The sequence below is a fragment of the Nothoprocta perdicaria genome, unplaced genomic scaffold, assembly GCF_003342845.1.
Source record: "Nothoprocta perdicaria isolate Ctin4 unplaced genomic scaffold, notPer1 scaffold_40, whole genome shotgun sequence".
NCBI lineage: Eukaryota > Metazoa > Chordata > Aves > Tinamiformes > Tinamidae > Nothoprocta > Nothoprocta perdicaria.
The window spans coordinates 2539042-2554432 of NW_020455644.1; the positions used below are offsets into that span (position 1 = coordinate 2539042).

General features: G+C 39.1%; 1 protein-coding gene across 1 annotated transcript in view; it reads left to right on the forward strand.

Moving 5' to 3' along the window:
* RBMS3 (RNA binding motif single stranded interacting protein 3) overlaps positions 1–15391 on the forward strand; it is a gene marked incomplete at its 5' end in the record, with an annotated part of 630487 nt that overhangs the window by 494640 nt on the left and 120456 nt on the right. Inside the window, 2 exons of the mRNA XM_026045493.1 lie at positions 6314–6393; positions 13374–13398. Of these exons, the coding sequence (XP_025901278.1) occupies positions 6314–6393; positions 13374–13398 (105 nt within the window). The remainder of the gene's footprint in view (positions 1–6313; positions 6394–13373; positions 13399–15391) is intronic.

Genomic DNA, 15391 nt, shown 5'->3' on the forward strand with positions numbered 1-15391 from the left:
TTAAATTGAAAGAAGATAAAAGAAGTGACATAGGCAAAGTGGATCCAAAGCTCCGGTGAAATTCAGATAAATGAGGGGGAATATTCAGAGAGGGAGATTTCTGAGGGTCTGCGATGATGCTACTTTGGAGGCAGAAAACTGTCAGCAGCACCATGGGATAGAGAAGAGCCTGGTAGTTTAATGATGCGTTTGTGAAGAAGGAGGTTGCTTTGTCCCTCCTTATTTGAGGGTTTAATTGAAGACGGTTGAAAAGATGCTGTAAAAGGTGCTATAAATTTAACTTGAACAAATCCATCATCTGGTAAGGCAGTGCAGGTTTAGATATTATGTGGATCATTCTTACTTTCAGTCAGAAAAATGATCTGTCAAATCCTGTATCTTACCCAGGAAATTGATCTATAATTGGGCATCTCAGATGAAACTAGAAATCTCAAACACACCACAAGACTTTGTGTGGTATCTGTAAAATATTCCAGGGCCTGTGGTGACAAATTTCCATTGAAAGGCCTCCTTGGAAGGGGCTCAGAGCAACACTTGAAAGTCCTGCGAAAGGAGGATGTTAACTTGAGAATCTTGAGACCCTCAGATTTCCATCTGGCACTGCGTCCTGTCCCAGATTTGGTAGACCATGAAAATACTGCTCAAGCTGGAGCTGCACTTCCAAAGTGTTGCAGACCCCCAGAAAGGGACAAGTGAGGCAGGATCTCAGGATAGATGTTAATTTGTACATATATCAGAGGGAGTGCATTACACGAAAACGGGTGTGAAGCTCTTCCAGGTGAAGAGACAGGAAGTGAGGAAATGAGGAGCCATCAGGTAATCAGGCTGAGCAGTTTTGATAAGCCCTCAATACGGAGGGTTTAACTGAAGAGCTGCACAGCGCGTGCGCACCTTGGGGCACCGAGGCTTTGGGATGGACAGCAGGGAGAGACTTCCCGATACCACTGAAACAAAGGCATAGAAATTGATCTTTAGAACCTCACAGTAAAATGCCATTAAGGTATTATTTGAGAATCTTCCTCTGGAGATAGTAATATAAATAATGCTATGCATACATCCACCACACTCAACTGAACAGCAGAGCAAGCCTTTTATAGGTCCTTTTAAATGATAAAGTGCGAGGAAAGTGTTAGAAACCACTAACTTTTTTTTATTTTGTTTGCTGTCTTGTAACTTAAAACGACCTTGCAAGATTCAACCCCCAAGCGACGTTTTACAACAAAGTCATAAGCCTTTGAAAACAGAAATTTATGATGGAAATGCTGACAGTCAGACTGCTGGCGGGCACCAGTATAATACTTAACCTGAGAGTGCGAAGACAGTAGCATAAATCAGCCTGGGTCTAGGTAGAAATGACTGTGCTCATGCTATTCTTTTCCAGTAACATGAGAGAATTTGTCCAACGTAAACTGTCATAAAAGAACGTTACGATGCAGTTCCTGGGAACGACCAAAGTCGAGAGATTCTCAGTTCCTCTGTCAGCACAGAGGGAAGGGAGATATTGAGGAGATAGGTCTGCCTTCTGGACAGACCTGGGGGGATCCAGAATGGGGAATTCACCAGTTTTGTTGTTTGGAGCTTGGGCTCTATTCTTGTCTTATGGTTAAAGCTCTTCTGGTAGAGCTGTTAATAGGATGTTTTTCTCTGCCTGCATGTGTTTTTTATTAAAATTTTCTCATGCTTATCTGCATTTTAGATGTATTAGATTTAGTCTGTGGAAATATTACTTGACTCAGTGGCTGAAAATGAGCAAGAGAAAAAGRAAAACTAGATTTTGAGCCCCTCTCAGGATCATTATCCATTTATGCAGGTTTTACATGGATTTCAGTAGAAATGAATCTGCTCCAGACTGCGCTGAAGCAAAGTGAGGGAGCCTAGCCTTTAATTTGTGCATGCTTCTCATTAAAGGAAGCTTTGCATCTTTCAGGGTTTTTCAGGGTAATTTAGGTGTCATTTAGTCCGGACAACCTCCCGTTGTTCATGCAAACTGAAATGAATGTGAAGAATATACAGGCAAGATGCACCRGAAAAAGATAGAATTTATGCTAAATAAGGAGAACTTGTCCATATGAATATCGTTTCCTAGTCTATAAATTGCCAAGGGAATAGATTTTCCACCATAAAACAGATTTAAACCAAGCAGTACAGCCATCTTGAAGCAATCTCTTACTAGCTGAAAAGATGGGGACAGAAGATGCCTGAATCAGTTACAGAAGGAAAGAAAATCACAGATTGTGGCTGTATTACAGCCTTACATGCCAGATATTAAATCAGCAAAATAAGTTAAAGGAATCATTGACCATATTGCTATGGAATAATGAASAGTATAAGACTATAAGGAGGACTGCAGGATAAGAAATCTCATACTAATAAGAACTATTTTATAGCATCAGAGTATTTAAGACCAGAAGAACATTTTCTCTGATCTCCTTTATATCACAGACAGTTAAATACTCCCAGTTACCCAATATCAAGGTATTACTTGTCATGGGCTAAAATAAAACTTTTAGAAGAGATTTGAAGATATCAGTCAAAAAACAAAACAAAAAAAAAAAGGTACTTCTTTTTTAAGTAATGTGTTCCAGTGGATCATCTCCATTGTAGTTAAATGTTTCTGCCTAATTTCTCCTTTAAATTTATCTGGTTCTTGTCATAACTTTTTCCACAGGATTAAAGAACTGCTTAATACCTAGTTTATTCTACCCACAAAGGTACTTATGCATTACTATCAAACTGCCCCTCTAATCATTTTTGATAGACTAAAGAAATTTGAGTTCTCCAGTGTGTCTTCTAACCATGGCCTCAGTTCTTCAGCCTTCTCCTTCATAAAATACTGCCAAACTACCTCCATCTTTAGAAACTGCCTTAAATAGTAAAGAAAACTCCCTCCTCCAAGATTTATTATTCCTACTCTTATTAATGTTAGAAAACAGCACTATTCATATTTTGATCATAATATAAATATAAATCAAAAAAYGTTAATTTCAAATATCTACTTGGAATGCAAAAACACAGGGCTGGTTGTCATTGACAGCATCATTATTAAGCAAAGTGACTATAGGGTATATGGAAACCAAACTCACATTTTTAACCACTAACTGGTGATTATATAATACTGATTTTTTCTTACGTAATAATTATATATTCATCATGTTATTCTTTGTGGTGCATATTTATAAACTTCATATTGTGACACTGCATCAGTCTTTAAACATGTGAARGAGCTTTATTTATTTACTTTGTCAACTATGGCTAGAAGAGCTGTAAGAACAGTCTTCCCTTTTAGATTTCCTAAATAGTCCTCCTTTGCAGCTGGATTTTTGTTAGTTTCTTTGTTTTAGGTAATTATTTGTGTCATTAAAATATTAACTGTATCTGGCTTTTGGCTAGCTTTGATTTTTTTTTTCTGCAGCGTATTTCTTTATTCATATTCCTGTGCATTTTASTCATCTTCCAATTGTATTTTAACACGAATTATCATCTATGATCTTTTGGAATCAGCACCAAAAACATACTGTTGAAGAGATTTTAATTTTTGACAATAGCCTAATCAGAAGCAAATTCCTTGTGGAGCTGGTTTCTTCATCTTTCCAGCAGGACAATTGMATATCTTTATAATGAGATCTTCCAATAGAAATTTTTAAGCACTTAAGATTTTTTTTTTCCTCTGAATAATGTAATTTGCCACATTCTTGTTCCTTYGGTTATGGGAAAAAAATAAACACTGAAAAATGGGTTTAAGAGTGCTCGTGCTGTAGATCTACCTATGTTCTGATAATTTTTTTTGTAGGAAACTCCTTCCCTGGGAGCTAGTTTTTAACATGTAGTATGTTAATGGTAATATGTTTATTTGTTAAATAACAGGCTCACTCATTCAGCATTTTGAAACATTTGCATCTCAGACAAGATGAACAGATTCATGGCAAGAAGCAGTTTTTGTCATTCTCCCTCAAATTCGAAGGCACAGTGTACACTGGAGGAATTCCACAGCTTTTCAAAGAAAACATAGGTAGAATTTATTAGTGTAGGCTAAACAGAAGCACGTTTTTCACTGGACCCTTTCCTAAGTATGGCCAGGCTTCTGGGCTAAAATAAATAAAGGGAAAAAGAGGAATCTCTCAGTCTGCATGTGTGGAAGGAGAGCTTCAGCTCATGGATAGGCCCCTGCATGGACATTGCCTACTGCACAGTGGACATTAGGCAATGTTCTAACTAAACTAAAGCCAACACCTTGCAGTGGCGGGTGTCAGACAGTCTGAGTATTCTTCCAGGTTGCCTCCTCCTCTTTGGTCCTCATTCTTCCCCATGCATTAGTATTCCAGCTGAACTAAAAGTCAATTAAAAAATAAAACTTCCTTCAACAGTCTGTTTGAGGAAGAGGTTACTTATGCATATGTGAAAATTACGATTCACATATTTGTACYATTGGGATAGATCTGACTAGAACTGTCAGATAGAGCCAACTCTATTTCGCCCTCTTCTCAGCCAGGCTTGATAGTGCCAGTGTTGGTCTCGAGCGAATCACGTGCCAGATTGGAGATGTCCGGCAGTGGCTTTTGAGAGCAGGTAATGGTGAAACTTGAGATGAAAATGTGCACCTTCTTTATAAGGCTGCGGTTCAAACGATGGCCTTTCCATCACAGAGCTCTATGGGCTTCACCCTTATTCTCTTCCCACATGAAATGCGTCAAATGCCACAAGGCTCCCTTGCTTGGCAGCCTGTAYGTTGCATGATTTGCAAGGGCTGCTTTGCCTTGTTCAAATATGCCCCGTGCATTAAAATGAAATTGTCACTGCTGTGTGGTGCAACATAACGTGTTTTGACACAAAGCGCCTGCAGCTACAGCAAACAGCCTTTTATTGCATTTATTCTTTCAGAGACAAGAGTCTCTAAAGGCTCAGTGGAGGCATTTGCTTAGCTTAATGTGAGTGGAGCCCAAGTGAGCAGTCTAACTCGCTGTCTTTGGGCTGGTTGGAATGGCCCGGCCCACTATATGGTGATACACCCAGAAGGAAGCTTTTAATGATTGCACCTGAAGTAACCTGACAAAAGACATTGAATTGCTCATTGAATTAGTATTAAATAGAGACTTTTCTTCTCTCTCTCTCTTCTTTTTTTTTTTTTTTTTTTTTTTGTGATGGTGGTGATGATTTTGCGGGGATCCTTTGGAGTCTTAACTTTATCCGGTTAGACAAACACCTGCTCTAAACTCTCTGTTGAGGCTCTCTTCCATAAACTATGTGGGAGACGTTTTTATTTCCCACACCCATGTGATAGGAAGGAAGATGGATAAATTTTATTTTAAAGACTTTAACTGTCAAAAATTGATAAWATATATGTATCCGTGGAGTTACTTTGGAAGGAGTACTTGAAGGTAAGAACCTTTATWGAAGGAGTATTGAATGTGTTTTTAAATGCAGTTATTCCAGAGCGGGAAAAAAAAAAAAAAAAAGAGTGCAATTTTTGCTTGGTTTTTAGCTTCCCATTTCTCCCTCTTTAAGCATTTCTGTGTGTGCTCTAGCAGAGCCAGCTGTTCTCAGGAGCAGTGCGTAGTGAGTTTACAGGATCTGAAGGACCTGTGATTTCCTAGTGTGATATAAACACGAGTCATGATTCAACCAGTAGCTTTGTCTTTTTTTTTACAATTGCTTCAGTAACGTATGCTGGCTCTGTGTTAATGCTTTAATATCACAGTGCTGAAAATCATCCTTGAGGTCATACGAGATGGAGAGTAAGTCCTTTCACTTGCCAGTGTTATGGACAGCTTCATGTCTTCACCCTGAATTTGACTTTRTGAAATAAGCATATATGTTTTCTCTTTGCCTTGCTATACAGTCCATCTTCACAGGGTATCATATGGGATTTTTTTTTATCATTCTAAACTTTAACAATTGTCGCTTAATCCTCTGRGTTGTTGCCCAGCTCCTGTTCTTTTTCATGCCCTTTGCAATCACTTTGGGTGCACGAGGACTTGTGCGAAGGAGCCCGCTGCCCTTTGCAGGCAGCACAGGGCTCGATAAAGAGTGTCCTTGTTCAGGGTGACCCCAGGAGTCACCGCGAGCTGTCCCTTGCCGCGGCTCGCGCCCAGCTGGGAGTGCAGCTGCAGCCAGGGAGGGTGGCAGCGTCTCGCTGCTGGCCGCACTGCCCTGTAATGAGCTCGGCAGAAAGCAGCAAGAGCAGCTTTTAAGATTTCTCTCTGCATCTGCACTTGGCCTCTCCTTTTCCTTCATGTTTTTGCTGACTGAATGTTTTCATACCACTCTAGTAATAATTTTTGCCTCTGCCCCCATTCCACCCTCTTCTCTTTTCTAGAATGGAGTCTACAGAAAAATGTGAAGTAGTAATTCAACATTTTAATGGAAAATATCTGAAAACTCCACCTGGTCTACCAGGTAAGTGTAGCCACCACTTCTTTACTGAAATTTAAAGTTCACCAAGCAGGAGGAACAATGACATGACAACTGTATGTTGGGTTTGGCAATGTTACTGTCCCRTCTAAGAAGGCGTACGGCTTTCCCTATGGAAGCTGGCCCTTTCAGACCCATAAAACTCAGTCCCTGCCCTGGTTAGTGTTACTCAAGTAGCATTAGTGTTATGTCTGATAGTAGTGAGCGTAATAGGTACAAAAATTGTGTTGTCGTACTGATTTTTTCCCTTTTCCTTGCATTTATTATGTGAGATATTTTTTCCCATTAGAGCAAAGACCACATAATTAAACCTATGCTTTCATTATTGCATAGGAATATAAATGCATTGGCAATTATGTTATAGGTTATAAAAGGGCCAGGATTTCATGTTGTCAGGAAGCCTTTAACAGCTGTTGTTACAACTGAATGTGATTCATATATAGGCAGTTTTATACCATTTGTACTTGCCATAGTTTAATCAGATCTTGATATTTTCTGACCATATCCACAGAATATACTTGGTGGCATATCCCTGCTACATCTAAAGACCAATTCCAGCCATTATCTTGCGCTTTTGAAATCTTTAGCTGACATCTCTGTGGCCATCAGCTGGGCAAAGTATAGTAATGAGTTGCCTGAATCTTGTTGCTTGACAAAACCTCCTAGAGACCACAAATCTGTGAAGATTTCTCCCTCAACTTGTGTAAAGAACCAGCTTTAGTACCTAGAGTTAAGTGAGCATGAAATCCTTGCAGGAATTGCATCTTAAGTAATTCTCTGCCTCTTGCTTTTTTATTTCTTACTTCCATTAAACTATTTCCTTTTTTGTTACTTTAACAAAAGCATTAAATTGCTACTTATGCATTGTCCGATTCTTTATGCAGAGGATGCACTTAATACTCTAATTAAAAGAGAGCAGGCTGCACAACTACTATGTACCCTAATGGAATAGTGCAATATGCATATAAATTGCAGTCAAATTGCCTTCATGCAATTTGACTCCATTCTATGGACTTCTTTTCTGTAAAAAAAAGTTATTGAGAAGATTTGTTGGCACTAACTAATATCTGTTATATATGTGAAGTATCACAGACTCAAGCTGTGTAGAACAGTGGGCAGAGCAACGTAAGCAGAGCCCTTAAACCTTGGACATGATTTTCTGTGTGCGTACAGTAGGTCACAAGGGTAATCTGTTTAATATTGCAGCAGCACCCAATGGAAGGAGTGTGAATAGCAAGGATTCGGTACCCTGCATGCTCTGTGGTCAGATTCCAATTGTCTCACACAGGAGACATCACTTGAGCAGGAAATGAAGGAGAATATTTTTATAATTCCTTCTTGAGACAAAAAGAGCTGCATGATAAAGAATGAAAGCCCAAAAGTTCAAAATCATTTTCTTTGGGGCTTTTATTTTTAAATTAGCTTCCAATCAGGAGTAAACTGGTTATTCAAAGCGAACAATGTGGGACAAGCGAACAATGTGGGACATCAAAATAGGAGTCTTGATAAGATAGTATGATTACTTATTTTTATTCCAAGAGATACAGTGAAATTGGATTTTAATGGTTATAACTATTGCTGCATTCTTGATTAAAGTGCATGAATCAGCTCTTCATCTCCTGAAGAAAGTTTCCATGTGGGAAAGTTGTTGGACGTTTCTCCCTCTTGTTTATTGTGCTCMTACAGCATTTGTAATCTGGGAAGTAAATATTTTGAGAACTGTCATTAATCTGGGTTCCATTCAGGTGCAAGTAAAGCATAATGTGTCTTGGGGCAGAGCCAGGTAAAACCAGCAACTGGACTAGCTGAAGTACAGAGTATCTGTAAACTCACRCTTTGTCCTTGTAAGAAGGAGATTTTGTAGCTCCAAACACAGGTAATCAGCAATTATCATGGTATATTTGATTCACATAAATGAGAATATTTGTGCATAATTATTAAAGTAGGGTACTCTGCAAATATGTGCTTAAGAGTTTTTACTTATTCCTTCCTTCCTTTCCTATGAGAACAAAAGTGAACACTTAGGCAGTGGGTGGATTCAGTGTGATACTGGCCAGTCATATTCATTTATACACGGCAAAAAAAAAAAAAATCAGTCCTACTTTTTTCTTATTGACATAGTTTTCCATTACAGCTTCTGCTTAGTACATACATTTATGTTATGAACCTGTATTTAAGCTTCTCAGCGAGATGGAAGCATCGTACTTTATCCCCCTCCTGGCAATTGCTTATCTTCCTGCATGGAGGAGCAAGGAGAATCAAGTCTCCTAATGTACTTGGAAAATCACAATCAGAGTCTGAAAATTATCCTCCCAGCATCTCAGTAATTGGCATAGAAATAAAATCAGCTGTAGTTATTGCTGTGACCTCTTTATGGATTTCAGTTAAAAAATGAGGAACCAAGGAACATTAGCTGCGGAAGTATGCAACTCTATATGTTATTAACCTCTCCTGCTCAAGACGTGAGCTTACTGCAAGGGAAGATGAATCAATCCTTTCAGGGTTAAATTAAATTGACTGGCAATTTTTCAACTGGGGTTCTTCCAGGTATATCAGTGAGTGGGGCAAATTTTATATCTTTGCCCACATCTCACCCAAATTCTCATCTCCAGGTTGGCAGGCTTGTCAGCTGGTTGGATGATTCGACGAGGCCCATCAGAAAGCAAATTGGCCTAGCTGTGGGCTGTTTTATACCACTTTTTTTTTTCCTKAGGAAGGCAGATCACAAACCAAACACACTGTTTTGGTAGCTAGCTTCTCTCCGTGCTGTCCTCCCCAGTCGTGTTCTCAAGATATATAGTTCTGGAGGGCTAAAACACAGACACTTTAGCTGGGTGACAAACTTTTTGGAAGCCTTCTTGCCAGGTGTCACGATCAGGAGTTGTTATTACAAGCAATAACATGACAAGGACATGTCTGAACCTTGCACCACAACAGTTGTGATCCTCTCAACTCATTGGTATATATATATATCTATTTATATGTATGTGCGTATGTATGTACTTTGTATGTGTGGTAAAAGGCTCACATGTGGGGCAGTTGAGCCCAGTTATTAGGTCATGATCAAAGAGGGACTGGTGTGGGTAGTTTATGTCTGTGTCTTGTGTCTAAGCAGTCCATCAGAAAGGCTGGGCACCAGAGCTCCAGCTTCTGCAGTGAGTAACTCATGGTTATATCCTCCCAAAGGTGTTATCTTAAATACTCATTTTGAATACAGAGCTCTACCCTGTGGCAATGAGATACAGATTTGGTTGGGTGTATGGGTTTTTTTGTTGCTGTTTTTAGAGATAAAACAGAYGTTACAGCAGATGACATTTGTGTAACTGGTCATTTGAGCTCAGCCAGTAGCCACTCATCTAAGCTGGTCCAGACCAACAGTGCAGGAGGAAAGTGTAAAGCTTTGCTGCTTCTACAAGAGAAGGGAGGCACATGGGGCACTGTGTAGGCTCTGTATTCTGCGTATTTCCAAGGCAAAAATATGTCACACTTGACTTTCTGACTTGAACTACTGTATATTATTGCATAAAAGCTGCAGAGCTGGGCAGTTGCAGCTCCAGACTGCTCCGTTTCAACCCTGTGACGGTATAAAGATTATTTGCTGGCACTTAAAACTCTTTGCTGGTTAGATGTGTAATACTTAAGTAAACTGAGCAATATTGTGTCTGTATTAGTAAATCATTCCTGCTAAGGGTCCTTCTTCTCACTTCTTGGCTTCACTCCTTTCCAGAGGGAATTGCTTGCTCAACGTCCTGCTTGCTCAACTAATAAGCATTTCACAATGTTCAGTCTTAGGTATACAGAGCAAGATATCTGACTGCCCTGTAAATAATTAGTTAATGTCTCTGTATTTCTTCCAGTCTGAGAAAGTTAGGATTGTCTCTGGAAAGCTGCAAACTCTTGGTGCTGTGCAGATTGCATATGAATTTCACTGCTAGTAACTTTGATTGGCCTTGGTGGCTTTGGGGTTTCTGTTTCCCTTTTATTAGGATTTTTTTTTTTTTTTTCTGAAATAGAACAGGATCTAATAGGTAAGTRTTCAGTCATGGATGAAATGCTTGGGTAAGTGGAGCCTCATGTGAGGCTGGTTCTCTAGACCTTTGTTTCCCCTATGAAAAGAGAAGTCAGCAAATGAGTAGGTCTAGCCCAGTGAGTTAGCCTGAGCCTAGCACTGYGCTGCTCAATGCACAGCCTCCATGTGAAGGGCACTATTAGCCATGAAGGTAATGTCCTCTTAGTGCTGCCTGTTTTCTCATTGCTGAGCAGAGGACTTGAATATGAAATCCTGTTAATCTGCCCATCTYGCACGCACTGAATTCAAGGAAAAATGCCTGCCTTCTCTGTCAGTAGCAAATTGATTTCTCTTTGGATTGACAAGCTCAGGGTACTGTATTTGCAGAAGGTTTTCAACATATTCAGCTCCCAGTATCCTTGGATGTCTTTAGAAAACTTTTTTTTCTTTTTTTGAATAAATGCAAAGGCTTAAYGAGTTTTTACTTTCCTCTCTGGAATTTCACAGGAACATGCCTCAATTGCAGTAATTATCCTCTGCTGATGCTTCCACTATGCTCTCTCACTGCATTTCCTAGTAATTATAGTACTTCCTGAATTTCATTTGCTTTGTAAATACTTCTGGTTATCAGAGGCCATGGGGCCAATTCCTAACTCTGGGAAAATTTCAAGAAAGTGAACGCAATGTAATGCAAGTTCAAGAATCTTGTATTGGTCCTCTTTCATGGTAACAATTTGATGCTTTTCTTACTACTTTTAATGCAGGGTTACAAATATCTAAAAAAAAAAGAAGGGGAAAGCAGTATTTTCATGTTGGTAAGAGCCGTACAAGTAACAAACAGATGTGGCATTTTGAGGCAGGGTTTTAGCAAAGAAAAAACTTACGTAGGAAGAAATCCTCAACAGCACAGACTGCAAGTGTCTTGGACAGCAAGACCTTTCTTTGAATAGTGGTCATTATTGGCCATGTGTATCTCTTAAACAGAGCCCAAGCACTGCTCYTCTATGAAGACTCATTTCTCCAGAATGAACTGATATTCGTATTTTCTGCCGCTCTCGTTAGCTTAAATATTTCTCCTAGGTCATCTCTTAGCTTCTCTAACCATGGAGAATAAATTCAATTATTTAATCCTTGCATCAGAGAAGTAGTCTTAGAACACTGAATTGCATAGTTAAGAGCAATATTGTTTCTAGTAGATCATGAATACAACAGAAAACAGTATTTCTTGTTAAAGGTTAAATAAGCAGTGGATTGCAGCAAGTTTTATGCTGTTTTTCTTTCTCTCTTTTTGGCTCAGCAAATGATATCTTGCTTGTCGTTAGCGGGGATGGATATAGGTTTCCAAAGTGGGAGAACTTAAAATGTTTTGGATCAAACTGCTTAGCCCTTCTCTCTCAGCCTTTTCATTTAATTGTGATTCTTCACTCATAAGCATAAAACACTAAAAAGCTATTCTAAAAAATAATTGTACTGGGGAGTTTAATTCATTTTACCAACACAAACAACACATCGCTATATATATTCATGCCATTTTTTCCATATAAATATATATGTATATGCAATTGGCATTATAAACAAGGCAAARCAGCCCAAATTAGGAAAAGGGTGTTCATTTATAGCTAGCTTGAAATATTTGTTGAATGCTACAAGAACTTTGAATAAACAGCATTCTATTAATATTTAGTACTGGTAGTACTCCGTGGACCTGATTTAAAAAGAGTTTTATCTTTTACATGCTGTTGTTATCTTCAGAAATGATCTATGTTCAGAAAAAGAAAATTCCCTCATTTGTATCCTCACTGCCTTTAACATATATGATAATGTTATCTGAATTTTTTACATTGTCTGCCTTCTAAAACTTCAGCTTTGTAAATATTTTTGTTATCTGCTGACTACAGTACATAAATCTGCCCCTGCTGTATCAGAATATACRATCCATGTAAAGCTCATTGAAAAATAACGGTTTTAACAAATTTTCTATTTCTTCATCGTCTCTGCAATTCCCAACTGCCATTTTTAATGGAATCACTGTTATCGTTTGCTTTCTGTGCTCCGCAAGTGCTCGTACCTAACTCATTGTTAGCAGAAATTCCTTCTACATCTTGAACCCTCTAAGCATCCTTTTGACTTCTGTCAGTTGCAGCCTTTGTCTTGGGCAGAGCTTAAGTCTTTAATTCCTTCTGTTACTGCTCTCTCTGAGTCCTCCTGGACACGAGGGTGCCGTGACTCATCACGGTTCAGCCCCCGGGTGCTGCCATCGTCCTTGGGGCATGAGGACAACCCAAGAGCAGTCCCTACCACAGGCTGGGAGCTGCACTGGCTCTGGGGGCCACCAACCACGGCTGCGTGGGACATTTAGAGGTGCCACCAGACATATGCAGCTCTCGGATGTGTGTGTGTCCCTTGGGGAAATAGAGCTTCRTTATTAGGACAGGAAATGATGGTTAAAATTGTGCAGAGTCATCCAGATGCACTTGCTTTCCAAGAAACTACGGGATGGYTTCAGAATTAGTAGCAAATACATGCCCTTTTGCTTAGAAAGCAGTTGCCTGGTTGTCCCATGTTGACCTCATTCTTCCGTGGCTTCTGCGGGTTCCCATGGTATGGCCAGCTTTCTGAGTGCTGCTCCTTCTGCTTAGCTCTTTTAGAGCCATGACATTCATACAGTGCCAGCAGCAGCCCCTGGCCATCCCTCCCTCTTGTACATCACTAAATATTGCTTGTAGTTAATCCAGCTTGCGTTTAACTCTTCAGTCATAGATATCAAATAGGTTGTGACTTAGGTTCAAGTCAAGAGTTCCTTGGGCAGTCTCCTTYCTTTCAAAGACAGCCTTTAAAAGTCAGAAAATATTTGTGTTGCTGCATGTCATCCATGAGAATTTCAGATGCAAACCGTATCATTTTCAATCACTGAGTAAGACAGGTTTCCCCATTTTGAGCTGCAGATTTTTTCCAGGCTTATGTTTATGTAACCTCTGGTTGTCCCTGCTCTGCTGACGTTGATGTAGATGCCTTTGGTTTCACAGCAGAGATTTCCATTTCCTGCTGCAAAGATCCATTCCAAACTTTCAAGACTTCTTGGAATTTAAAATTGTATATTTTAAAAGGACAATTGATATATATATATATATATTTTTAAAAGAGAAAGTTTCCCTGCCTACTGGAAACTTAATCTCATTTCCATTTATCTCAAAAAAAAAAGACTCTCTTTCACTAGCAGGGTACAATGTTAGATGTTACCCAGTAAATCACAGTAGCTGATATGTACTTTTTTCTTGMAGGAACGTGAGCCGGGCTGTTTCAGATATCAGGAGATGTATGTTTCATAATATGCTAAGCCATGTAGTTTTGGCTCTGCTGGGTRTGTGTCTGAAAGAAGACTTACTAGAGACTCTGTATAAGACCTCTTTTCCCTGAAGTTTATAATGATTTTGATGACAAGATAGATCCCAAAAGATATGATGTCCTATGTATTTTATGCCTTCTTTTATTGGCACTGGTAGAGGTTCTTAGGCCATATCCTCTTATATTTTAAGTAACCATATTATGAAATATTTGCTTTTAAAATCTGGTCGTATTTAAAGAATTTTTTTTCACAGATGTTTATTGCTTTGTAACTGGAAGCAATAAAAAAAGTGTAAATTAGTTTGTCTGTGGTATGGCAGTAATTTGGGTCGTGATGTATAAAACAGCATTACTGCAACTTGAATTAAGATCTTTGACTTGGTTTATAAGATTGGAGTAAGAGAACAATATGGCATGGAGATGATCATGGCGTGTTTTTTTCTGCCATAATGCCACCTATCATTATCTTTTCTAGTATTTCTGGAAGTATACAGCATCAGTTGGGAATTGTCTTTTATCATTCATAAGATCTAGTGGTAATGATCTGTGTCACAGTTTATGTAACCTAATTTTAATATATATTTTTCCTTTTAACTGCATTTTTTTACTTTGAAAAGTGACTATGTAAATCTTCTAGTTCAGCAAAATCTATTCCCTTTTTATGCTATGGCAAATATATTTGCTACATATTTACAAAAAAAGTACCTTTCTCCCATATGTTACTCTCACATAACCGAGAGAGCTGAGGGCATGTGCACTGAATTCTGTCTGGCCTCAGCAGTAGATGTGTCAACAAGCTCCAGGGCCAGGGACAGCGCTACTCCTTGGGTGCAYCCGTAAAATACAAGACAAGACAGATGAGTTGTGCCAGTGTTCGAGCAGACAAAATTTATGAGCCAGAAAGATTCACAGCTTGAATTTGAGGCTGCTGAAGTCTAAAGGGCTGGCAATTTAAAGCAAAAACAAACAAACAGAGTGCAAATCAGAGCACGAAACGTGYGGAACATTGCAAAGTTGGTTGCATGTGATTGAGTTTTTTGGGAGGGGTTCTGCTTTTTGCACCAGCTCTGGCCAGCAGTGGCAGAACTTCTGTTTTTCCTCTCTGCTGCATTATTTTATTAGTCCCTTCAGGACACTTTGAATGATGGAGCACTTGTGCTTTGCAGTCCCTTCTGCCGCAGTGTAGCATCGTCACACCTGAGCCAGCCAGTTCAAAACTCATTTAAGAAGTAACTTGAGCAACAGTATCAGTCTAGCACAGCACAGACTACCCACTTGAGTTGATAGTGTATAATGCTCAATAACATGCGCCAAGTGGTTTACATGATCATTTTTTACCAAGGGGGATTCTTTCCTTTTCAAAATAAAGCCATTATAAAGAAAGATTCTTCCCTTCCTTCCTTTCCTTTCTCCCTCCCTCCCTACTTCCTCCCTTCCTCCCTCCCTCCCTCCCTTTGCACTTTTCCTGTAGCTTTCAAGTCATTTTAAGCATTTTGAAATTCAGAGTATGGAGAAATTTCAATTTGAGCCTTTTCCCATAAATTGCAGCTAACGTTAAAAAAAAAGGGGGGGGAGTGGTTTATTGAAGCTTAATAATCCATAACTAGATTTTTTGACAAATTCTTTTGC